At 43.7% G+C, this 26244-nt stretch overlaps 1 protein-coding gene across 14 annotated transcripts in view; it reads right to left on the bottom strand.

Annotated features, from left to right (window-relative positions):
* The window catches only part of NEO1 (neogenin 1), a 210849-nt gene that overhangs the window by 40210 nt on the left and 144395 nt on the right, over nt 1-26244 (bottom strand). For 9 of the 14 annotated variants that reach the window (XM_074601902.1, XM_074601900.1, XM_074601912.1 and 6 more), the window contains exons 8-11: nt 11751-11970; nt 5662-5816; nt 4972-5120; nt 2721-2859 (exon numbers count right to left, since the gene is read on the bottom strand). In XM_074601902.1, the coding sequence (XP_074458003.1) occupies nt 2721-2859; nt 4972-5120; nt 5662-5816; nt 11751-11970 (663 nt within the window). The remainder of the gene's footprint in view (nt 1-2720; nt 2860-4971; nt 5121-5661; nt 5817-11750; nt 11971-26244) is intronic. The other 5 variants (XM_074601904.1, XM_074601913.1, XM_074601907.1 and 2 more) reach the window with 1 other exon arrangement.

Genomic DNA, 26244 nt, shown 5'->3' with positions numbered 1-26244 from the left:
ATGGATTTCCTACGGGCTTCGCGAGGAAAGGCAGAGCCCAGTGTGGTACATTGTAGAGTGGTGCAGAGATTACCGATGACATACGTGATTGCTTCCTCTAGACCAAGAAGACATGAGAAGAGATGCAATCCTTGGTTCAAACTGTAATACCCAAAGAGCTATCCCGCAACAAACCACCGTAACATACTTAGATTAGGAGCAAAAACCTACATAAAACCACGGCAGCTTGTTAAAAGAGAAGTTAAAGGTGCTTGGAGAGAAATCCCCCAGGAAACATGGAGATTGTTTACAGACACCACAATAACAAAACACAAGAAGAAAATATGCATTGTTCATCCGGAAAGATTTGACAGATTGAAGGGGAGATCGGCATGGTTAAACAGCAGGGTTGTAAGACTGCAAGATGACATCCTTCAGAAAGCTGTAGAAAATAAATATCCGTAGGTTAAAGGTCAAAACCTAAGTCGGGCCAGAAAGAACTTCAGGAAAACTTGAAAATGACATTACAACTAGTGATAAATTCTTCTTCAAACACAGAGCTGGAAGCCCTTCAGAGAAATTGTAGAGTTAGCAAATGCTCAGAGTATGACAGAAAAAGAAAATTAATTAAGCCGCACAACTACCTTCTTTGCCTTTGTACTGAGCGAAAGGATGAGGAGAGGTTTCCATGACACCCTGTACAAGGGACTTACAGAATCTCTAGAACAGAAATGTCAATAGAGAGGATTATGGAAGAGTCAGAACAGCAGTGTGTTGCCAGGCTCCGATGCTATTCATCCAGGATTTCTCAAGGAGCTGGGGACTGAAACGTTTGCCTGACTGACAGTGGGCTGTAACCTCCCACAAGTTACCTCGACACTGGGAGATGGGAAATTTGATGCCAGTCTTTAGAAAAGGCGTTCCATTTGAGAAACTTCAAGTAGTAAGTCAGAAACCTGTATTAGGCAAATAAACTGAAGCTACAATAAAACACGAAATTCCTAGCTACATGCAGTAATAATGTATTTGTCACTTTTTAAAGGGAAATCTCCCATCGCAAACCTGCTGGAGGGCTCTTAAGAAACGAAGCAACGAAGGGACAGAAGAGAAGTCCTTGCCTGAGTAGACAACTGGCTAAAAGAAAAGAAAGAGAAGGCAGGAACGTACGTGGTGGGGGGTGACCTGTGGGCCTCGACCATGGTGTGCGCCGAGACCCCTGTTGCTCAACACACTCCTAAGTGATGAAATGAGGATGAGCAGCAGGGTGACAAATGTTAGTACAGACAAGATCCGACGGTGAGGAATTGCATTAAGACTTCAGGACATGTTGTGCCGGGGTGTTAAAGTGACAGATGAAATTCATGGTAGAACAAGTTACACAAGTGGGAAAAATGAACCTGCCTCTATATGCAGAATGATGGCCCTAACGGACCAAGTCCACCAACACCAGCCTACCCCAAAAATGTCACCTCAATGCTCAGAATGAGCCAAAAAGTCAGTCAAATGCCAGCAACTACGCACTTGCATGTTTGATACAGTTGTAGTTCCCTCTACCTCCAATTTTGGAAGCATGCAGGAGAAAAGCAGCCTAGGAAAAGTTCAGAAAAGGGCACTGAAGGTTTAAACAGCTTCCAGAAAAGTAATGGCTAATGCCTTCTGAGACTTTGGGAGCTGGGAAAGAGATGAATGAGGGAGAATACAGCAAAGGTCTAGAAAGTGAGGAGTGGGACAGAGAGGGCTGGCGCACACCAATTATTCGCCCTTTCAGGCAGTACAGCTATAGGCAACAGCTGACATTGACATACAGCAGGTCCAAAACAGACAAAAGGGGGTGATTTTTCACAGAAAGTTTATTTGTAGAATCCTTGTCCACTTGATGTTGTGGATGCTAAAAGCTGACGTGGGTTAAAGAGGATGCTGGCAGGGTTTCACGGAAGAGAAACTGAATTAGTATTAGTATTTACGCAGAATTAGTAAATACGCAGAAACCACTAGAGAGTCAAGAAGTCTCGGAGAAACAAACTTTTGGATGCAGAGAATCCCGGACAATATTCCTCTCTGCTCCTCTGCTCTGCTTTTGGTCACTACTGGAGAGAGGATGCCAGGCTAGGCTCGCTTTTGGTCTGACTGTTCTTACACATAATTTAACTTCTCTACAAAAATCAAAAGTTAACATTAACTCTGATCATTCTGCAATTCTTCACATATTTGCTCACATTACCTCTTTATTTGCCTTACAGAAAAAAAACTGTTACTATTTCCTGCTTCCATTCTTATATGCAATTGATTTAATAGTGCTGGAGTCCAAAGACATGCATCATTTTCCCATACAACCGCAATTAAAATAAAAACACTCCAGAAGCAAAAGTCTGCTCATATGTAAAAATATTATAGAAGCTAAAAAATAATTTGGAGTCGTTGACTTCAATTTAATCGTGTTTCTGTCCACTCTTAATACTTTGTAGACTCAATAACCCATGAAATAAACTACTGATGTTGAAATGAAGGACACAGTTGTTTCGTATTCAGAATCAGGTACAGTAATTTTCTTTCACCTAATTTGGAAAGCCTCCGGGGGAACTTTCAGCATGTGTGGCCATACACAACCACTACATTATTAATAAAATAGGGCAACAATGAACTAAAAACATAGAAGTCTTCCTGGTTAAAAATTCACTTAAAGGAAATTGCCACATAATTCCTGCCAAAAAAAAAATAATAATTGGAATAAAGCAGCTTACCGTCTGACAGCGTTCGTACAACCACATCTTGGGTCGAGACTCCAGGACCGTGTTTATTGTAAGCTACCACTCGGAAACTATACTCTGTGTATTTCTTTAATCCGTTAATGGTGTAGGAGAGTCCTCCTACATCAACATCCTGTTCACAAACAAACACGCGAACAAGTCAAGGTCAGAAGCAGGTCTGCAATTATTATAAACGTCTAAGACTTTCAGTGCAGTAATAAAGTCACAACCAGAACGACACCTTTCTGTAGCCCCTGCAGATCAAATGCCCAGTTCCTATACAGCCAGGACTTGTGAAGATGCTCACAGTGAGCTTGCAAGAGAAAGCGCTACCTCTGTGCCATGAATCATACTGCGGCCACTGGTTCCGTGAATGAAAAGTGACTGGGCAAATTTCTCTATTAGGAGAAAGTATTATTGCGTTTTGAATAGTGGGATGCAGAAGTAGAAAATGACATTTTATCTTGTCTCTAAATTGGAGAGGAATGGATGTGATGGATGGACCACTCAGTGGATAAGGAACTGGCTGGATGGCCGCACCAGAAGGGTTGCGGTCAGTGGCTCAAAGTCCAAAAGGAACCAGTGATGAGTGGTGTTCCTCAAAAGTTGGTACTGGGATTGGTACTGTTTAACATCTTTGTCAGCGACATGGACAGCGGAATCGAGTTCACCCTCAGCAAGATTGCCAATGACACCAAGCTGTGTGGAGCAGTCAACACGCTGGAGGGAAGGGATGCCATCCAGAGGGACCTGGACAGGCTTGAAGAGGTGGGCCCATGGGAACCTCATGAAGTTCAACCAGGCCAAGTGCGAGGTCCTGCACATGGGTCGGGGCAATCCCAACCACAAATCCAGGCTGGGCAGAGAACGGATGAAAAGCAGCGCTGAGGAGAAGGACTTTGGGGTGTTGATGGACGAGAAGCTCAACATGAGCCGGCAACGTGCACTGGCAGCCCAGAAGGCCAACCGTATCCTGAGCTGCATCCCCAGCAGCGTGAGGAAGGGGATTCTGCCCTCTGCTCCGCTCTCACGAGACCTGACCTGGAGTACTGCACTCAGCTTTGGAGTCCTCAGCACAAGGACACGGAGCTGTTGGAGCAGGGCCAGAGGAGGCCCCGGAGATGCTGGGAGGGCTGGAGCCCCTCTGCTGTGAGGAGAGAGCTTGGGGGGTTCAGCCTGGAGAAGGGAAGGCTCCGGGGAGACCTTCCAGCCCCTTCCAGTCCCTAAAGGGGCTCCAAGAAAGCTGGGGAGGGATGCTGGATCAGGGAGGGGAACCATGGGACAAGGGAGAACGGTTTTAAACTCAAAGAGGGGAGATTTAGATGAGATATTAGGAAGAAATTCTTGGCTGTGAGGGTGGTGAGCCCCTGGCCCTGGTTGCCCAGAGAAGCTGTGGCTGCCCCATCCCTGGAGGGGTTCAAGGCCGGGTTGGACGGGGCTTGGAGCAGCCTGGTCTGGTGGGAGGTGTCCCTGCCCAGGGCAGGGGGTGGTACTGGGTTGTCTTTGAGGTCCCTTCCCACCCAAACCATTCTGTGATTCTATGATCTAAGGATTACAACTTCCTTATTTAAAGACAGATGTGAAAAATTATTTTAAATGCTATCAAAAATATTCTTCCCTTAGCTTTTTTTAAACCTGGAATCATATTCATATGCATTCGGATGGATAATTAAATGACTGGGATTAATCATCCCAAAATTGTGATTATTCTCAGGTGGCAACCTATATTTGTACAGAACATCCTGGATTTTTCCAGTAGAATGATAAGAAAATGTAATCAATTAGACACCACTACCAAAATATCCATCACTGGATCAAAGAACTCAAGAAGCAAGGACAGTTCATATTAAGGATAATGCTAAAATCAGTATTTAGCCTACTTAACCAAAATAAAACCAGCCAACCTCCAAAAACTATGCAAACATCCTTTATGCTACTTGCACCAGAACTCTTAATGATATAACCATTATCGAGTTCTTCTCTTGTGATATGATGGACAACCCCAAATTCTCCTTGAATACCTAACTAAGCCATCAGATAAAATATTGTTTTAATTCCAAGACATATACATTTCGTGCTGGATTTTTTATTTTAAGTATTTCTGTATTTTAGGCCCAAGAATTCAGTCTATCAGAAAAACGAGCACTTTCACAAGTTGTTTCTAGAAATTTGAGGTAAAAACATAATAAAAGACAGAAGGCTGTTAATGGCATCGTGTATCAGGCAGGAAGAGCCGGCTCTGTACCTGTTCAGTGTCCTGGCCTTTCTCCATGTAGTAGAGCTTGTAGTTCTGGATTTCTCCATTGCCAGCCAGCGGCGTTTCCCAGGTGACAGTAACGGAGGTGGGTGAGCTGGCGTACGCTCGGATATTGGGTGCTGGACCAGGAAGCTGAACTGAAATGTAAGCACGGAACTGCTAGTCGCCAAGTCTAACCATTTACATTGTCAGTAGCTCACCATTTTCCCATCAACTTCACTATTAATCAACCCCAGTTAAAAGATGGGTATTTTTTCACACTTCAGAATTTCACATGCATTCATTGGGGTTCAAAGGCGGGACCAAGTTTCTGAAGGAGATCCTGCTCCCTGCGTCAGACGTTTTGACCCGAATGATCCGAACAAATGACACACTTTGGTTTTTCCTAAGGTTTTCTTTTTTTTCTCTTACAGTTAACATCAATTTAAAAGTATTTCTTTTATAACAGAAACTTTAGAGAATTTAACAAGTAATGTCTGATCAGTTCTGCTCAAGGGGGAGAATAAATCACGTAAAGCACATCAAGATGGTGGCTTGGAAAATCATTTTGAAACTACGGTCGGGAAGTGCAACTTTGAAGAGTATCAACTTATTCTGGGAAAGGTCATGAATGGGGAAGACAAACAAACAAAAAAATTGATCCCAAAGTCAAGAAGGCTCACAATATTTCCGGCTTACCCTCAGGCTGGGTTGCCACCTTCAGCGGCGCAGAGCTCTCGCCGGGGCCGTGCTTGTTCTGAGCCACAACGCGAAAGACATAAACCGTTTCTGGCATCAGGTTCTGGATCGTCACTTGTGTCTCTCCAGGACGACTTGTATTTTCAACACGTTCCCTTCAGGAAGCCAAAGGGTTGGGCACAGAAACAGTCATTGATTAGTAAGAGGGTTTTTGAGGGGCAAATAGAGAAATAGTTGCTACTAAGATGTATGCCATTTGAATACATCTAATGTGTTAATGATGTGGTTATTTATACAGCGCAGAGCACACAATAAAACAATAATATGCCAAAATTGCTGGTGACAAACAGCTAATTTTGTAACTTCTCTTTGAAAAAAATAAATGTACTGAAGTAAAAGAATAAATTATGCTCGACATCACAAAATTCTAAGTAGTTTCTTTGTTATTCTCGTAACAGCATGCGATAATTCACAGTGACAGTTTATCCTACTACTCTGAAGGCAGAAGAAAAAATATTTAAGCAGCATGCAGAGTCTGGGGAGATTTAAGGCATTTTTTGTTAATGTTGTGGGGCTGCTTTCTGTGCCTTTTTCAAAGCAGCTGTTTTAATGTATTCTTCCACCTCCAAACTTTACTTTAGTTCCTCCCTAATATTTAGATTTGTTAAAAACACCCAGGGGCTCTGGCTCGCCTCCGCCCAGGCAGACAGCTGGGGCATTTACGCCGTTTACGCCACACAAGTAGCGGAGTCAAGACAAGGCAGCGTCTGCCCGTCCCTCGTCCCCGACAGGGGAGCGGAGCAGCCCCCGGCACCGGTTCCTCTCACACCATCCCCAGCCCAGCGGGAGGGCGCGCACCTCCGGGCTGCGGGACCCCCCGCTTGTCTGCCAGTTAAAAAAGGCCGACATTTTGCAAGCTGAAAGCCGCAATCCAGCTGGGAGAAGGCACTCTGGGTGCTGGGGTGAGGGGGCAGGATTATTGCCCCACATTCGGAGATCCTCCATCGCACCCTCGGTCACGGGGAGCCGGGGCTTCACCCCGGGAAGCACAGTTTTCCGTGCGGGCAACTCCGTCAGCTCTTATCAAGCTCTGGATTGAGGGGAAGATGAAAAGATTAATCATCAACTAACTGCAGCCTTTATTTCCAAGCCACTGCCGTTCTCAGGTGAAATCGCGGGGAGCCGGGCTCGGGCAGCGACACCCACACGCTGCACTGCTGCGAAAAGGGGCTCCCTGCGCCCTGAAAATCCACATCAAAGCAGGATGACAAAAGAAGAAATCAAGAACTTCCCCACTGAGAAAATAAAGAGAAAATGGGACTGTTTTGAATACAATTCTTCCCCTTTTGTCTGCTAGACTTTGTTCAGCTCTACAGCAGAGGGCAGACAACTCTCAGCCCGATGATTAGCTGCTATTAAATCACTTTTAACACAGAAGCCCAGGCAAAATTATTCCACAGTCTCCTCTTTCCTACCTTCCAGCCATTATGCGTTAGTTTACACCATGGAAATACGATGCCAAAAGCCCCATTTTTAATTTATTTCTTTTTAAATCAACTGGTACGGTTGATTTAGCATAACTTGGTTGAAAACATTTCGAAATCCCCATTGATTTCTGCGCTATTACACTGTATCTATACCGAGGGAAACAATACCCTTTCCTGTAACTAAAGAACGAGTTAAACACATTTTCTAGAATGTTCTCCTTCATGAAAGTTGAGCTAAAACGGCATTGCATAAGCAGCTTAATTTATTCCAGATATCTTTTTAAATTTCCATTGTTAAACAAGGGGTACCACTATAGCATATTTGAGTTAAAAATGGGTACAAAAGATTTTTCTTCTCCTAATGTTTATAAAGTATTTTTTGCAAGAAAGCAGCTGACAGAGAAGCGAGACACGCGCTGAAGAAATACCATACCCACCACAGAATGAAACTGGGTGGAGCAGGGAAAAAGATAAATATCCCTCACTAACTTTTGCAGTTGTAGCTAGCACACAACGTTTGCTTGAAAATGCGTTTTCAAATGGATAATTTCCTTTAAGATGCGTCTTAGATACAACGCTGGGTATTTGCAAACTGATTCACAACTGGGGGATAACATTTGTCTCCCATTGACATGCAAAATATATTGCATTTTCTGCCTCAAATGTAAACGCACTCACTGATTTTATCTAGGAAAAAAACCCCCAGCAATCCAAGGTTATTATTTAAAATTACAAAAAAAAAATCGATTTTTTTTTTTAAATGGAAAGACAACATTTATCAAAAAATAAATAGACACATCAAAGTACTGCAATTTTCGGTAATAACTAGGAATTGTGCCTTCCCTCACAACACTATGTTAAAAATGCGTTGAGATTAATCTAATGAAGTGCTACGTGAATCTCTCATTTGCGCCCTTTCTTAGGGCGCCTTGAGCACCATTTAGGAGCTGTGACGTGTTTAGGCAGGGATAAGAGGTACCAACCCAGATGGGCCATACTAGTAACTCTGGCACCCTACTCAACATGACGACTATTCTAACTCACTCCAGTTTAATCCCAATTAAGGAGCTTTGTAAACTAGAGTTAAGGTTTAAAATAGCTATCAAGTACCTAAGGGAAAAAGCCTATGGTTCAAAACCAGAAACAAGTGTTAATCTGGAAACGTGAAGGTTAACGCTACACTTCTAATAAAACACAACCTTCCGGGCCCGGTTAGGAAGGGCGGGTGCCCTGTGCCAGCTGGAGAGCCTGGTGCAGAGCTCGCAGACGTTTTGACGCTGTGATTACACACAATTAAACTCCATTTTCTGCATTTGAAGCACACTAGGGTGAACCCTAGGTTTAATATCATTTGAATATCTCACACGTGTGACGCACCATCTTGTACCAGCAATGTGCTAGCTATTTCTTTTATTTTTTGGCCAAATCCGGAAAGTTTGGACCTCTGCCTGCACGCCTGTCTGAAGTTTCACAGAATTAAACCTCCCTTTGCCCACCCAACACCTTTGAATTTTCAAACCCTTTTCAGGGAACTGCCTTAAATTTGGAATACCTAACGCAAGGGTGAAATAACCAAGTACAATCTATAGGGCGGACAGTCATTTTTATCTCATCAGACAACTTGAGTTCTTCTAGAGGTGTGTCCATAAAGCCACGAGACACTTCATTCCCACGTAATTCCCTCAATAAAAGCCTCTCTGACACCATGAAGCCAACGCGAAGAGACACCACCAGCTGGTGACATTCTGTAGCCAGTGAAACAAGCAGAAATGCGCTCATTTCCACGCTCTGAAATGCTGCTCTTCCACGGATAGTTTCAGTTTCTGTGTTAAAGAGTAACCTCCCAGCCCTACAGACCCGCGTCCTCACGCGCTCCTCCTCGGCAGACACTACGTACACTACCAGAACCACCTTTCATCAGCGCAGAAGTAAAAAATTTCCTACAACTTTGGCAGCATTTTGCATTTTTGCTGTAATTCTCTGTTTGCTGCTGCTTACAAATCTTCTGTGACGTTCAGCTTAGGGGCCAATGTTTTTCTGCAAGCAGACACCGAGTTTCAAAGGTGAAATACAGCATTTCTCTGGGGCGGGGGCAGAGGGCAGGAGGCACCTCTTGGCATCCAGAGCTGCTGGCGGCATAAAGGGAAGGCATGGGGCAGAGGAAGAGCCTTTCGCAGGAGCACCCCATGATTCCCGGTGGGAAAATCACGTTCCAGGCACCTTGCAATCCTCTAAATAAGTTCAAAGGGCAAAGTTAAGGAATACCTTACCACATTTCTGTGTGTCTCTCCTTTCACTCAACAGAGAAAACTAAAAGGAACGTAAATCAGTGGTGGCTGAGCCAGGTTATACCTGAGGAAACGCACACCTTGTACGCTGCAGAGGGATTTAAGTGCTCCAACAATTCACAAGGTGAAAATGACTCTCTACAGCTCTTTAAAGATGGCTTAGAGATGTCAGAATACCTAGCTAAGCCAGGCCATATTAGGTTGGCGTGTTTATTTTTCATTTTTCACAAGCCTGGACTAAAAGGTAAATAAATACCTGGTCTGATCACTGCTCAAACGCAAGCGAGGAAGAGACAATGCTCCGTTGCTAAAAGGATCCAGTAATGCATGCAATGAAAGCAGTACAGGTAGCCAAAAATCTAATAGTATGAGGAGATGGCACATATGTGCTTAAAGCCACAGCAAAGCTACACGATCACGTAGAATTCAAGGACTACAAAGCGATCATTTAAGCAGTGTTTTAAAATGCTGAAAAAGAAAGGAGGGCTGCACATCCAAGCTTGACTTCAAAATTTTCTGATTTCTGACTGCTCAGTTGTCTGTGACAGACTCATCTATTTCTTTATTCAACAACCAACCAAGGGTTCCACAAGGCCCAACCAAGTGGTCAAAAAGTACCACGTAACATCACCATGGTAAACAGAATATTTTTTTCTTTCCTTTTTCGTAAGTTTTACTGTTCTCATTCTCTACATCCAGGTCCAATGGCAGGATTTCACAGTATTTTCATACCAGGCTGGGAAATGAGCGATACCAACTGTCTTTATGAGGCATAACAAAAAAACTTCCAAAACGCAAAGGCCTGGTGAAGCTCAGAAAATAGGGAGTCCGTGCTAATAAAAGGCTTTCAGAACTTACTTTGAACCCTGCTCCACAAGAACACTTAAGCAAACAAAGATCTCATTGAAGTCAATGAAACCACCTGCTACACATAAGCACCAGCTCAAGCACTTCGCTGTGTAAACCTTCCGGGGACTACATTAACCCAGGCCGGGAGGGCTGCTGTGCAAGGACTGGAAACAGCCGTTTCTGCAGATTGTCCTATGATTTCCTTATTTATTCACCACAAATTATGAGACGCCCTTTGTTGTGCACACGCTTTTGGCCCAAGAGGAATATTCTTCTAGATTTCTACAGTCTTGTGGGTAGTGGAAGGGGATGCGTTTTGTTCCCTTGAAAGCAAGACCCCATAGAGGGAGAGGCATGGAGGCGTCTCCAGCAAATCACTGTCTAAAACCCCAGTGGGTAGAGCAGTTCCAACAGGAACACGAAGGAGGAGAGGCAAGAAGCAAGAACGGCTGCAAGATCCCACCTTTCTCCCTGTCTCACTTAAAATATCTCCAGTAAGAATGAATATTACCAAAGTAAGGTAAGTAGTAGAAAAACAGCATTTGTGAAGCAAAGAAAATTTTACTAATTGCCTCCATTAATTGTCACGAGCCTGGACATGATGTGATGTCTATCTACAGACTCAAGAAAGAGTGGCAATTCCGCACAAGCAGCAGTGCGTTTTATGTTCTCTTCAAATGACTTTCTTAACTTTGAGCCTCACGCTCCAGTCAGTAAGCAGGCAGATCATTTTCTCTTGAGGAATAAATCTGATAAGGAAGCTAATTTGCAAATAATGACGCACTGCTCAAAATGATTGTTAGCTCCAATGTCTTCAAACTTACCACAATTTGAAACCCTAATTCTGAGCAGTAGATCCCATCAGTAAGAAAAAGGGTAGACTAAACTAAACCACTGGGATAATAGGTCAAAAACTCACGGATGCTTCACATCCACGAAATTTCTTCACATTCATGAAATTTCTGTCTGCAGGGATTACTAGGAGAGAATCAACATTTAACCAAGCCCTACGACGTGGTTCTCTCTAGGATCAGACTACAGTGACAGGGTTTTAAAGCCTGAAGTGGCTGCTCGCTCGCAATAGCATATGGATTATTCGGAGGATGTTTCTGTGCCCACTGTGGATGGCATTTATAGCGGTGTCAGTGTTCCCGAAGAGGTGTTACAGTCTACGCTTGCTCTTAGTCTCTAAGCAGTCTGCTAAAAGCAGGTAGCAACTGTCTGCAGTCAATCAAACACATGCACAAGCGTTGCCTGTAAGAATCCGTATATGCAGCAATGAGGCAAACAAAAACGCTCTTCCTCTCATGGGGGTGCAGGAGGGAAAGGAACGCAACCCCCGGGACTCCGCAGCCTGTAGGACTTTGAGCATTAAAGACTTCAGGGTTATTGTGCTTCTAAGCAAAGCCAGCGTGAAGAAGAGTCACGAAAGAGCACGACCCATTTTACACGTGGAGATCTTTACCTGTTTATACCTTCCTTGGTGTAGAAGATTGAATAGGTGAGGTTGTCGCCTTGAGGGTCGGAAACAGGCGTCCGCCATGTCAGTCTGATGAAGCGAGTGGAGACGAGGGTGGCCACGACATCCCGCGGGGCTGAAGGCAATGGTCCTGTTGTAGCTGGTGCTAGATGGTCATTAGTGGCACTGGTCAGTGAAGTGGGAGGTAATGTTGGGATGGCAACATCTTGTCATGTGCAAACATTGGGGAATATGAAGGGCAAACATCACCACGGTTTAAAAAAAGAAAACAGAAAAAAAAACACAAAAGAAATAAACAAAACCACGATGGGAAACAAAAGAAAATGAACACACACAAAAAAGGCCATTAAACTGAAGGCTGACATGCAGGCAAAGGTAACTACTGAAAACTAATGGGAAATATTAAAGGACACGTCACTGTCGAGCAAGCAGACCAAATCTCCATTGTAATGGAAGTGGCAAGGGAAAGGGAAGGGTGAAAACTGAGGATAAAATATGACCTTGCAAGAGGACATACCAGCGGCAAACAATATTTTCATTTCTTTGTAAACCAGATGTCATACCAAACGTTTACCAATAAAAAACCCCAACTTGCATTATGTACTGAAAAATACACCCAGACCCAATTTTCTACTTTATTTCATTAATATGCTGAATTTATACTATCCTCAATCAGAAAAAAAAGACAGACAGAATACACAAAATTCATTTAGGAAGTGCAAACTCATCCAGGTTGTGCGATTAAAGGCTGACGTCAGTTCCCCCAGTACGCGCTTTCTGAGCCGGTTGGGTTCTACTGCTGCCCGTGGTAAGATGTGGTGACTGAACTGGCATGGCAGTAGAAATAGAGATTTTTTTCCTAACTTTCACTAAGGTCAATTTTCTTCCCATCAATGCTCTTCCTCCCTCTCGTAACACACATAACATCATTTTACAAAGGTACTAACAAGCATCAACAACTCTTGCTTCATATTATACGACGACTTTACAAACTTTTTTGTGGTAAGTCATGCACGTCTTCCTGTATTACTACTTTAAAGCTAGGATAAATCTCCAGGATTATTGCATTAAAGGGTTGGCAAGTTAACAGCGCAAGCTGTAACGTACAAATAGCTGTTCTCCAAATCCTATTAAAGCAATCCATCCAGTAAATCTAACAGTAATATTCTGAGCAGCTGGACCCCAATTACCACAGAGTATTACAGGAAACACAATTAGTAACAAAACCCTGAAGCTCAGGATACCCTGATTTTTTCTGGATTCCTAACTCTTTATCAAGCTTAAGCCACCCGATGACATTTTCCACACCAGAATCTATGTGGCCAAATACCTTTATTCACTTACTAATTATGGAAACTAACAAAAATGGCTCAGATTGCCCCCAGAAAGACTTCAGGACTAGTCGAGCTTTTGTTGAGAGCTGCAGCATCCCCACCCAACGTACTGCTGGAATATGTGGACCTGTCTCGATAGACAAGGAGAAAACTGCACCCAAAACCCCTGACTAACCCAGAAAGCGTCATGTGAACAACCAAACCTTCAGGCAGACACACTGAGGTCTCAGCTGCACTGAGACCATCTATCATCAGCAACATCCTAATTTTAAATCCTAAAAACACCTTGTCAACCAAAGCATCATCTCACACATAGGTCTTGACTTTGCAGAATTCTCATCTTTTCATTTCTATTTCCCAGGCAACTACTGACAATGGTGGAAGAGCAAAATATTTGGTTTTGTCACACTTGCACAATGTAATAAAAGTACATGGGCAGAACTATGAAATGTTTAACTGTTTCACGTAAAACACGACTGTACACAATACCTCGCAGACAAGGGTGTATTTCTTGAGAGCAACAACCACCACCAATGAGGCCCAGCTCCATGGGGACAATGGCAATGGCCTCCCTCCCTTCCCATGCTGCTGTGCCCGTTACCACTCCATCCCATCTCCCACCCCCCTCAAGCTCCCATTCACCTTTCATCTCCTCTCTCTGACACCGCCAACAACACTCCCCCAACAACTACTGCTGTAAATACAACCACCAACTTAACTACATTTCAATTCCGTGTCTCTTCTTCCTTTGATACGAAAATCAAGACTTTTTACTTAATACCCATTTCTTTACAGTGCTCTGCAAGACTCCCAGAGCCAGGAACATACATATTTTGGCACTGAAAATACAGATCATGGAAAGACAAGTACTTGAGAGTATCTTCTTAATTATCCTTTCCACACTGTAATAGCCACAGACCACAATTAAGTATTCTCCAGCACCCCCCTTCTGATCAATAGACTACACCATTAATTTTACGTTCATTGCAAAATCTAAACTATTTTTATGTTCCCATAATTAGGTTTCTTACAGAAACACATGTTTTATCTCTTCTTCTGGACTCAGACAGGGCCTCTGCACCCCGAGGGGGAACCTTGTCATTGCAGACTCCTCAGTACAGCCTGTGTCATTGCACAGCTTCACCCCTTCATCCATGGCACAGCACATACCAAGGGGCGGCAGCAGGGTCTCAGGACAGAAAAGGGTCTAGATAAAGTTATCACCACTTACAGTTACCACTCGAAGCTTACACCAATCTAAAACATCACCATTTCTCAGAGCAGTGAGCACCGAAGCGTGCTGAGGATAACCTCTTGACACCAGTGCTGAATGACCCAGCAAGAGAGATGCTCCTAGATCTGCTATTCACAAATCACAGAATGGTTTGGGTTGGAAGGGACCTTAAAGATCATCCAGTGCCACCCCCTGCCCTGGGCAGGGACACCTCCCACCAGACCAGGCTGCTCCAAGCCCCGTCCAACCTGGCCTTGAACACCTCCAGGCATGGGGCAGCCACAGCTTCTCTGGGCAACCTGGGCCAGGGGCTCACCACCCTCAGAGTGAAAAATTTCATCCTGATATCCAATCTAAATTGACCCTCTTCCAGTTTGAAACAATTGCCCCTCATCTTATCACTAAATGCCCTTGTAAAAAGTCCCTCCTCATCTTTCTTGTAGGCAGTATAATATTTTCTATATAATAAAATAACAAAAAAAATTTCAGAGATTTGATAGTCAATGGCATCCTCAGCTGAAATGACCCTTGGATGGTAGAATTGAAGATCCTGAGGAAACTGAGGAAGGCATTTGGTGTAATCAAGACACTGAACCACAGGAGAAGAAACCTGAGCATGGTCAGAGGACATGTGCAATCCCATGGACAGCTGCCCTTGCGGGCAACAGAGCCCAGGAGAGCTGGGTGACCTTCAGGGACAAACTCCTCCCCAGAATGACCCCTGAGACCAAAATGGCTCACCACACGAAATACAGAAACACCAGCCAGGCATGCAGACATGCAATTAGGAAAGCCGAATCTGGACTGGATGGGTGGCTGGTGGGGTGTGCGGAGCGCCGGCTGGCCCAGCAGGCATCCAGTGTTGTGGTGAATGGGGTGAAGACAAACCGTCGGCCCAGGTAATAACCAACATTACCCAGGGCTTGATACTGGGACAGAGAGGGTTTCATGTCTTCATCCGCGCCCTGGGTGAAGGGACAGAGATCACACGCAGCAGGTTTGCAGGTTATACCCGACTGGGAGGAACAGTAGATGGATGGGCAGAGAAAGTGACCTGCCAGGCTGGAGGAGTGGGCTGGTGGGAACCTCAGGGTTCAACCCTGACAAACGTGGAGCCCTGCATCATGGTCAGGGGATCTACCCAACAATCATCTCTCTGCTCCTAGATGACAATTCGAGTGCCAATTCAATATCACGCTTCCGGTCCCAGTTATACCAGCCAAGCTCCTCCCATGTTTAAATTCAAGCCTGTGTTAATAATCCCCTGGGACTGGAGACTTACTGCCACTATCTTGACTCCTTCCACCTCATGTGTGCCCTGAGGACCAAGGTACGGTACTCAGCGAAACACCTCCTGGGTGTCTGTAGCTTTCAGCATCTTTCCAGAGGGCCTGCTGGATTGACTTCCATTTCATTTCAAATGTCTGTTCACTTTACACTTTAGATGAATATTTTCCCCTTGCAGAGAGCTTTAATTTCCCACCCTTCTATTAACTAATTACATTAATATTATTTAAAACCATAAAACAGTTTGAGAAATAATCTGTAGGGAAGCTGTTACAAAAACAAACTTGTGTTTTACAGCTGCATCAGCCAAACGCCTTCCGAAGCAGCAGCTTCTGAGCCGTTCTGGTGAACTCTCTGATTGATTGCTTCACACCTTTATTTAAACTACTTAACATACGAAGCTCCTCTATTTCTTAAAAAGAAAGTTAAACTTTCTTTAACTTTCTTAAAAAGAAAGTTAAAACGCTTCATATCCAGCAGAACGGGCAGTTGCTAGTTCGGTACAGAAATTTCTTATAACCACCCTTTTGGCTGTTCATTTTCACTCAGGGACGACTGAAGATTAATTTATCTCCATTCTCTATGAACTTCCAAAGAACAGAACTCCAAAGAACAGTACCAGCTGCCACTCTGCAGTACCGCGGTTGTTTTTTAGAGCTGGGATACTCATTCACACTCAAATGCAAACCACGCATCTTCCATCACCTTACAGTAATGCTTCGGTTTCTCATATGTGCCTCGGTAATATTGTCGGCTGATCTGCTTCAAATTACCCGCTCTTGACACAAAAGCTAGACCTTACCTAGCTTTAAAAATCCTTCTATTTAGTTAAAATGTAATACAAATATTTTTTAAATAATTAAATTGAAACAAAATGCTGAAATTTCTGCAAGGAAAATTATTCCCCTGATAGATTTTTAAAATTCGTCTGCTTAATCTAAAACACATCCCACATACTCATGTATTTGTCTTCCTATATAATGAAAAAGATCCATCTTTCGCTTAAGTGATCTGCACGCGGTGCTTGAAGAACCTGCAGGCAGCAAGATGAAGAGTCTGGGAGAGCTGCCAAGATTCCCCAGATTAACAAAACCCCAGTTTTATCCTCGCCCAAGACTCAGACCCAGAAATATTCCTTCTGACAGCATTATAGGTAGATCGGTCAAACACAACAAAAAACTAGCGGCGTCTGAAAAATAAACCGTGAAGCAAATAAAAGCACAAAGGACTTGTAAATCGTACAAGTAAGGTAAGCAATGAATAGGCAAGAAAACTCCCCCCCGAAAGCTGCAATTAAATACCAGCTTGGTAGCAATTTGGCACTGTTGATAGCTGTGGAATGTATTTAGAAGACAAGGTTATTTCCCTCCCTTTTTTCCCCATTCTTCCTCAAAACGCCTTGAGTGCCATTACAAACTGATTTGTACACAGCCGTGTGAGCAGAATGCTCAGCAGTGCCGAGCTGTGTTAATGAGTAATTACACTAAAATTAGTTTTAATGCCAATAAGGGAACAGCTTTATTACTTCAAGCTTTTAAGCAGGGCGTAACAAGTAACATGGCAAAACAAGTCTCTCCTTTCTAACAGATATTTCATCACTTTTTAAAAAGTAACTATACTCTGGACCATTCTTTGCAGGCCTATTCCTACACAGCTTCATGTTAATCTCATTTTTTAAAAAACCACAAAATATGCATATTCAGCAAGTGTCAGGCTAAGATCATGGAAAAAGAAGGATGCTGTTGCACACCAGGCATATATACAACAGATTTATCTTTTCAACCTCTGCTGATGTATCAGTTTTTCTGAGCTTGTGTTTTTCTAAGGGATCAGGAACAAGTCCTCGTTCAATCTGGCATCACACAAAGGCGCTACAGTCGAGATATCGCACGTCGTCTTGAACAGCATCCGAAAGAAAAAACAAAGCAAAACAGCTGACGCAGAATGAATCCCCCCTTAAACCGGGGCTCCACTGCAGTCCGGGGAGACTGAGGGTGAATAAATGTTGCTGAGAGGATACATTAAAACTGTGGCAATACAATTTCAATTCTGGATCAATAGACAAGGAAAGTCGGTTGATTTATCTGTCTGCATCTAACGAACTTAAAAGCTAATGAAAATAAGTTAAAAACGAAGCGAAACAATGCAAGCAGTTCCTTTTCTGCTTCGCGCAATAATTTTTCTAATGCTTATGTAGTAACCTGGGCCACAGAATGATGTCTGAACTACTAACAAATACAGATAACGTTCAACTACTGAAACCCAGCCACTGCAGGGCATCCGGCACGCTGCCAACGGGATGAGGTAGGCAGAAAAAGGAGAAAGTGGGATTTTCTTAACTTTCCACTAGCAATTATTTTTACCCACGGTTCCTATACTTGACACGGGACTCCAACACGTAGCGTTGTGCATTTGGGCTGCGAATCCCCCTGGCCCAGCGCAAGAGCAGATTCCCGCCCCCCTCTCTCCCTACAGACCTGTGTTTTGCAAACCGAAGGTGCCCAGCTCATTTTGCTGCGCAGAACGAAGACGTGGGGGACACACATCTGGAGTTCTCAAGTCCCTTCTGCCAAGCTGCTCTTTCCAAGGGTTTCTTCTGAGCAGACATCACCTATTGCAGACATCACCTATTGCAACTATTTTATGAGAACGTTCTGGGGAGCACACAAACACCCGCAAGGAGCTGGACTCAAACAAACAAATAACCATCAGTGACTTCTCTAACCGGCAAAAGCACAATGTTTTAATTTTAGCAACATTAGGCTGGTAAAGTTGAAGAAGCAAAAGCCATGAGTGCCTACCAGTTTGATACACTAATGCGGTCTTCAGCTTTTAATCATGCAGGAAAAATGACCCCCGCTGCTATTAGCGTAATTCACTGTGGGGAGATAACAAACAATTTGAACGTGTGTCTGTAGTGCTACTCTATCATCATCATTTCAGGATGCTGATGTGATCTTTTAAAAACAACTCTGTCAAACATGCCACACCTGAAAACTAGTCATTGAAATGCTCTATTTGTTAGCTAATGATTAGAAATATTTTCCATGTTGTCCAGCCCCTCCGGTTTAGATTTCCTTTTTCCTCCTTTCTTCCTCCTGTGGCACATCATTGGCATACTCACGGCTTCCTCCTGCTTTGGGCAATAACATTCCAATTATACCATCGGATATACTACACAAAGGAAAAGCGGAATAGGAATGTTATCTGCTTCAGCTTTGCCGCCCTTATCTGAGTGACCTGGGACCAGTCCAATTCTCAGTGCCTCGGCTCCCTCCTATGTATAACGAGGATGCCACTGCTACAACCTACCTCATGAAGGTAGTATTGAAATGTATCAAATTAAGATGCATAAACACTTTAAGAACTACTTAATGGCCATATTTAGGCTATTCTTGGCCATATTTAACTTCTTGCAGAGTCACAGTCACAGTGCCTGTCACAGAATCACAGAACAGTTTGGGTTGGAAGGGACCTCAAAGCCCACTCAGTGCCACCTCCTGCCCTGGGCAGGGACACCTCCCACCAGACCAGGTTGCTCCAAGCCCCGTCCAACCTGCCCTTGAACACCTCCAGGGATGGGGTAGCCACAGCTTCTCTGGGCAACCAGGGCCAGGGGCTCACCACCCTCACAGACAAGAATTTCTTCCTAATATCTCATCTTAATCTTTCAGTGTAAAACCATTCCCCCTCGTCCCATGGCTCCCCTCCCTGATCCAGCATCCCTCCCCAGCTTTCCTGGAGCCCCTTTAGGGACTGGAAGGGGCTGGGAGGTCTCCCCGGAGCCTCCTCTTCTCCAGGCTGAACCCCCCGAGCTCTCTCCTCACAGCAGAGGGGCTCCAGCCCTCCCAGCATCTCCGGGGCCTCCTCTGGCCCCGCTCCAACAGCTCCGTGTCCTTCTGCTGTTGGTGCCCAGGGCTGGAGGCAGCACTGCAGGGGGGGTCTCACAGAGCGGAGCAGAGGGGCAGAATCCCCCCCTCGCCCTGCTGCCCACGCTGCTGGGGATGCAGCCCAGGCTGCGGGGGGGTTTCTGGGCTGCCAGCACACATTGCTGGCTCATGTTGAGCTTCTCGTCCACCAACACCCCCAAGTCCTTCTCCTCAGGGCTGCTCTCCAGCCATTGTCTGCCTAGCCTGGATTTGTGCTTGGGATTGTTCCGACCCACGTGCAGGTCCTTGCACTTGGCCCCGTCAAATGAAAGCCTCAGGGATTTCTGAACCGTGGCTGAGGCTCTGTCTACATAGGAAGGCAGCAGGAGAGGAGGCACCAGAGGGTGCTGATTCTGAAAGCCCAGTACCCATGTCGTATGGACTCTATGGGTTTCACTTTGGACTAGCCCTTACTGTGAACACGCACCAGGGACCAGAGTCCATCTTCCAGTTCAGTTTCATTCCAAAGACACTGAGATCCAAGACTACTCTGAGATGCAATACAATGGGTAAGGAGCAGGCATGGGCGGGAAATTTCATGAGAACTCTCCTGTTGGAAACGCAAACTTTCATGGAGAGGCACCCTCAGAGGACATAGATAATGCAGCAAGCGGAGAACAAGATGGACCTGGCCAGCAGGAAATAGTTATGGGGATAACTGAGGAATCTGGGGCACCAGAGAGTGGGTAATATATACTATTGAAGAAGAAAAGAAAGTCCTCTTAGTAAGGACTTCAGAGAGGATTTTATAGCTTTTACATGTAAATAAATCTTTGATTTCAGCAGAGACCTACTACAGCAATAGAGACCTACTACAACTAAAAAAAGCAAATTACTATTTTGCTAAAAAAACTGTTGGAAAAAAACATGACCTAGGACATTCAGATCTCTACACACCTTCAATATTTTAAGCGTATACCATGAGAAAAAATATCTCGGAGGTACCAATATGTTTAATTTTGACTTGGGGTATTCAGATAAAACTGTTTACTTGATAAATAATATTTTTCATATAAATTGCTCTTTAACTGATAAAGGTAAATTTAGGAAAGGTAATAAAGACTTTGAAACGTTTTTCTTAATTTTACCTAATGCACTGCTTTCCTAAACTTGAGCTTTAGTACAGGGTATCATTCCTCCTGCTTTGGAAAAGAAGGATTCAACTTGGATCAGGATTAAGACGCTGTGATACTTCAAAGAGTCATAGTCAAAAAACATTGATTTTCTTTTGTGTGCTTTCCGTCATAGCATTCAAAAAAGACAGCGCTAACCGTTTGCAATGTAATAAGCATGAAATAATAAAATGAGTAAGGCCATGCTATACAACTGTCCTTTACAATTTTGCTTTCTCTCCTTCCCCCCCTCCCCACTCCGTGTTTTTACTCGTATCAAATTGTCGTCCTTCAATGCTTACTTGATAAATTTATGACAGAAGGGACATCATCCTGTTATTCCCAGTAGCTCTCTGCATGATACCATAACCAAAGAAAAACACGTTAACTGGCCCTAATAAGTTTTTACAGGACAAATGACCACAAGGCTGAAGTTGGTACTTTATCTCAATAGATCAGTTATAATAAGTGAATTACTTCCTTCCCCTGGAAAAACTAATTAAAAGAAATCTCTCAGACTCCTAATTCTTCTATTAAGAGGTGCTTTGATGCAAAACTGAGAAAGTGAATAAACAGACATGGGAAGAAGAGTGTATTAAACTAATTTCTGCTGTATATAATGAACACACATTTCCTGGATTTCCTAACGACAACCAGCAGCACCTCCATTCACCCGGTGGGAGACACAGATCTCTGTCTCCTTGACGTGACCGTAGAAAGACAACAAAATTTCATATTTCAGAGAAAATTCAAAATTATATCAATAGTCCTGTAGAAAACTGCACTTCACGGGGTAATTCAAACTGCAGAACTGCGTGCGTGTCATTGTGCTAGATAAGGAGATTTGTCAGAAAAAGAAAATACCAGAGAAATTTAGGGCAACACCTACAAGGAAGCACAACTGAGGCCAGCTGGGCATAAAGCCTACTAACCTTGAAATTACTTCTACAATTAAGATTGCAGGAACCCTTCAGAAACGCAAAGCGCACCTGCTGAGGAAGTGACCCCAGAAAGGCGGCCTGATGCCTGCAGGCCTGGAACGGCGCTGTACTATGGAGCAGGGACAACGGGCTCAAGAACTAAAACATACAAGGTTTTTACGCTCTATATTGCAGCGGTTTAATGTGTTATTTGCTATGATTAACTGAAGATCCATTAGCAATGCTTACCATTGTACATAAAAGACATTTGGTACCAAAACGGACAGAGAAATAATAGAATTTTTGATAATGGTATTTTTCCAGTGACTTTTTTTTTTTTTTTTTTTTTACAGCATGTTCACATGGCAACAGTATCTTAGTGGCTCTTTGTTCCACCACTCCACTTGCCCAAAGAAACCTCCAAGTCACCAGCAATTTTCAGCCCTGGGTGCTTTTTCTATACATTTACACACTAGCCTTATTAAAGCCAACACTTTTAATTTCTGTAGTATTTTAACTACTTTTGACTATAATACACAATCAATTACTGATGGGAAAACAAGGCGGTGTTGTCCAGGAGTTGATGTCTGCTGAAATGGAGAGAGTCTCCTCTCCCACCCACCCCTCGCATGCTGTAGAACTGGCTGTACTTCCATAGATCCAGACACAAAACCCTGTATGGGCTTTACGGCCTAGACCCCAGAGCCAATTTGCCTCATTAATCCAGAAAAAAGAGCGGACAGCTTCCCGTGCAGGCCACAAGAGCTGGAGGGACTGAAAGGGTTTGACAGACACCAGAACTGGTTCAAAGGAGGTGGCAGAACTAGACTTCCCTCTGGGACATGAAGAGCCATGAGATGGTGTCAACTGCCCATGATGCTGTTGCCTGAAGCCAAGAAGAGTCTGAGCGAGCTGCCCAAGGGGACGCAGATGACATCCACCACAGTGGCACCATCAGGGGACCCAGCCGGGCTACGTGGAGCACCCAGCTCCAACTGGAGCATCTCCCACTCCTGCCCTGGGAGGTGGGCATTCATCTCAACCTACGAGGAAGCCACTTCAAGGAGCTAAACCTGGACATTATTATCATCTTCTTTTCACTACTATAAAACTTGCTGCTTTATTGTCCTGAATCAACTAACTACTTTTTCACACAAGCCAAGAACCATAGAACACTTAGGCTGGAAAAGACCTTTGAGAGGATCAAGTCCAACTGTAAATCTCCCTAGATCGTCTCAAAGAAGGGAGAGGACTGAGGACAAGAACCCAACACAGCTCCTGGAATCAACTTTGTGCCCAGCAGACTTAAAAAAACAAATGCAATTCCCCCATCCTGAGGAACAGACCCTCCCCCAAACAAAAGCAACCGTCATTTTCTTCATAAAATCAAACAGAGATGCTTGCTTACTTATTTCTCCATGCTGAAAAATTTTTGCCTAAAGTAGACTGGCAAAACGTCCTTTTTCTTTTTTTTTTAATTGCCTTAGCTTAATTTACATGACCACTGGGAATGAGAACTGTTATTTACTCTTCAGTCAATGCATTCTACTTGCAAAAAGCCCACCAAAAATACCTAACAAGCAAATGTGTAACTAATACCCACTGATTGAGATTTTTAAGCATTCATCTGGTTCTATGTTCTAATGTAAAATGGACACTGACGGGCACTGAATAAATTGTGACTATATAAAGATACTGATAAACACGTTCTGACCATGAGCCTTGTTTTTTAAAGGAAGTCATAAAACCCATTCCGATAAAGAACACTCCTCCTGTTTTCATTTCACGATGAAATGCTTTGGTGTAGAGGAAACAATTTGATTTTTTTCCTGTCTCCTAAAACAAGCATTAAAAAGGTGGGACGCCCCCAGTGACGCACTCCAGGCAGCCTCTCCTACAGCCCCCGGCACAGCCCCCGCCGTTCGGATCAGATACCGGTGTTTCAGGGGAGGATGTACAGAAAAAAAGCCCCGCGTGCATTTTGATCACGAGACTCACACTATGAAAAAGGAAAAAACATCTCTCTACCTATCCCTGAGGAGTTTAAAACTAACTACTTTTAAAGAGATTTTGTTACTGGAAAGAAATTCAAACCGTAACTACATATTGCAAAATGATGGATATAACAATCTTAAAACTCTGGAGTAAAGATTTCATTTTTAAAAAAGATTTAAGTTTTTTATTAATGAGCACTCCTTGAGAAAAGAGAGTCAAAACCCCTAAATGAAACACACGTATAGAACCCCAGGCAGTAAATACACATGTAAATGCCCCAAAAGAACCCTGTACAGGTTATCCTCTTCATGTCAATATCCATAACTTGAACTTTTATGTGGAACAAAAATCTCTCCAGAACAGCAGAGACTGCAACGGTATGTTGTGATTTGACCTTAATAACAGGAAAGCAATAATTTTCTTTCAAAAGCAAATGCGCTACATTTGAGCAAAGCTCTTTATGGAATAGTTACTAATAGAAATACCGCGTATTTTTGGAAAGCGTTCGTTTTGACAGCAGGCATTTGCATATTTGAGGAGTTAGGCAAGACTGCTCCCTCAGGCTGAAGTTTCACTGGGACTCCGCCAATGCCCGGTTTTATCACCGTGAGCAGACCCCTTCCCCCTGCCTTCATGCCCACTCTCTCCAGTGCTTTTCCCAGTGCTGCCCAGTGCTCACCCAGCTTTTGCACACCCAGGGCCACAGTTCTGCCCATTCTGCGAATGCTACAAATAACTAACAATAAGAATTTCAACCAGCCCGATTTAGGACTAAATCACTGCTGTGACGGCAGAGCAGTAGCGATACACCGGTACCAGGACCAAACCACACTACTCGACTATCTAAGGATGTATTTTCTAAGAAACACCACAGGGTAATTGCTCGCTTTCTCTCTTTTCTCCATAACAGCCTAAACTGCAATAAATTAACCCATGCTTGAGGTGAGGTTGCTAATCCACCAGCTGCAATTCCTCCTACCGTCCCACGCTCCTTCTTGTAAATAACCTTGATAACCCGTGATTTTAAACTGAAATATCTTATTTAAATGACCACAACTCTCCTCAAAGTTTCCTCTGGATAAAAAGTGCGTCTTCCCATTGAGGCTATCTGTGGCTGACGCGAGCCATCCACAAGTGCCTGCAGTAGGCAGAATTTATCCGAATGTGAGCCTACAGAGTTGGTTTTCTCCGAGAAATAACCTGGAAGTGAAAAATAATTTCCCTCTGTATGGGGGCTGTTGACACTTTGAACAGCTCTGCAGCAACAACTGTGGCAAGCTGAAGTTCCAGCAGATGAGACTGAACAAGCTGTTTGTATGTCAAAATAGTACTCATTTCTGCTAATCTCTCCAACATCAACTTATTTAACTACTTGTTTCTCATACGGATTTAGTGCAATCTATTTTTCTTTCATCTAGGTCGACACATACAATGATTATTTTTTTAAGGGAGAGAAGATGCCAAGCAAACCCCCCCCCCCATTCCCACTTTCAGGCTGTAACCACACGTGCAGCAACACTACTAGATGTGGTATTGGGGTTTTTTATATTAATTCCCACGTCATTTCTCTGTTAAGACCATACGCTTGCCGCTTCCAGCTTACCCCGGACCCACCGCTTCCACAGAAACTACATGAAGTACCAATCAAGATGTTTGGGAATTCATACAAAGGACACCCGAGCCAATCTTAGGAACTCTAATTAAGATATTATACTCTCTATTTTTAAAGAGCTGGGTAATGTTCTTTTGCTTCTTCGTATTTCTAATTCTAAGAGAAACAGTAAACCCCATCTGCATTTTTAAAATACAGCTTCTTTCACTAGCAGAGAGCCTGGGAATGACAGCACGCAAGAGCTGAGGTTATTCCCTACATGCATACAAGTAAAGTCTACAGCAACACATGCAACACTAAATGTGGATCACTCTGGTCACTGACTGCTGTTAAAAACTCCCGACCGGCCAGATTAAAAAGCAGTTATACGTAAAACGGTGCTGAAGAAGAGAACGAGGGGGGACCCTGGCTCCAGTCCCAGGGTGAAACAGCCATAGCTGAGACTCAGCAGCCCCCATGAGCTCTGTGACTTGGACCCAGAAAAGCAGACCCAGGTACAACTTTCCTCCTCCTCCTCCTCATTTTCCTTTAGCACCTTCAGCAATAACGTGCCCACAGGAAAACCATGCAGAATCCATTCGTCTTTGACTCCACAATTATTACGTTATTTGGGGGGGGGGAACAGCGGGGAAACAATCAAGGAAAAAAGAAAATACCACACCAGGATATTTCCAGTGCAGTGAGAACTGTGACAATTTTCAGCTAGTTTCAGTACTGAATGCACATTTTAAAAAATTAAATTCAGATTTGTTAGATTTATTTGGTTTCCTTATGGTATAAACCCCATAAGCCTATTTAGGTTATCTTGGCAAGACTGCTGGAAAAATACGCGACATCAGAAGTAAAGAGACCCTCTTCCTAGATTCAGATATTCAGTTGTATGAATCTAATTACACACGCAACCAAACTGTAAACCAATCCTTCTTCTTTTTCTCCAAATGGCATTCAGCTGTCTCTGATATTACTGTATAATTTAGCAACTTTGAAATATAAGCAACCAATTAAGGCCATATCCACACGTTTGTTCCCCCCTCCGGTGCGAGACTGAAAATCTGA

Source organism: Larus michahellis, chromosome 9 (assembly GCF_964199755.1).
Source record: "Larus michahellis chromosome 9, bLarMic1.1, whole genome shotgun sequence".
In the NCBI taxonomy this organism is placed as follows: Eukaryota; Metazoa; Chordata; class Aves; order Charadriiformes; family Laridae; genus Larus; species Larus michahellis.
This window is presented reverse-complemented; position numbering and strand designations above follow the sequence as displayed.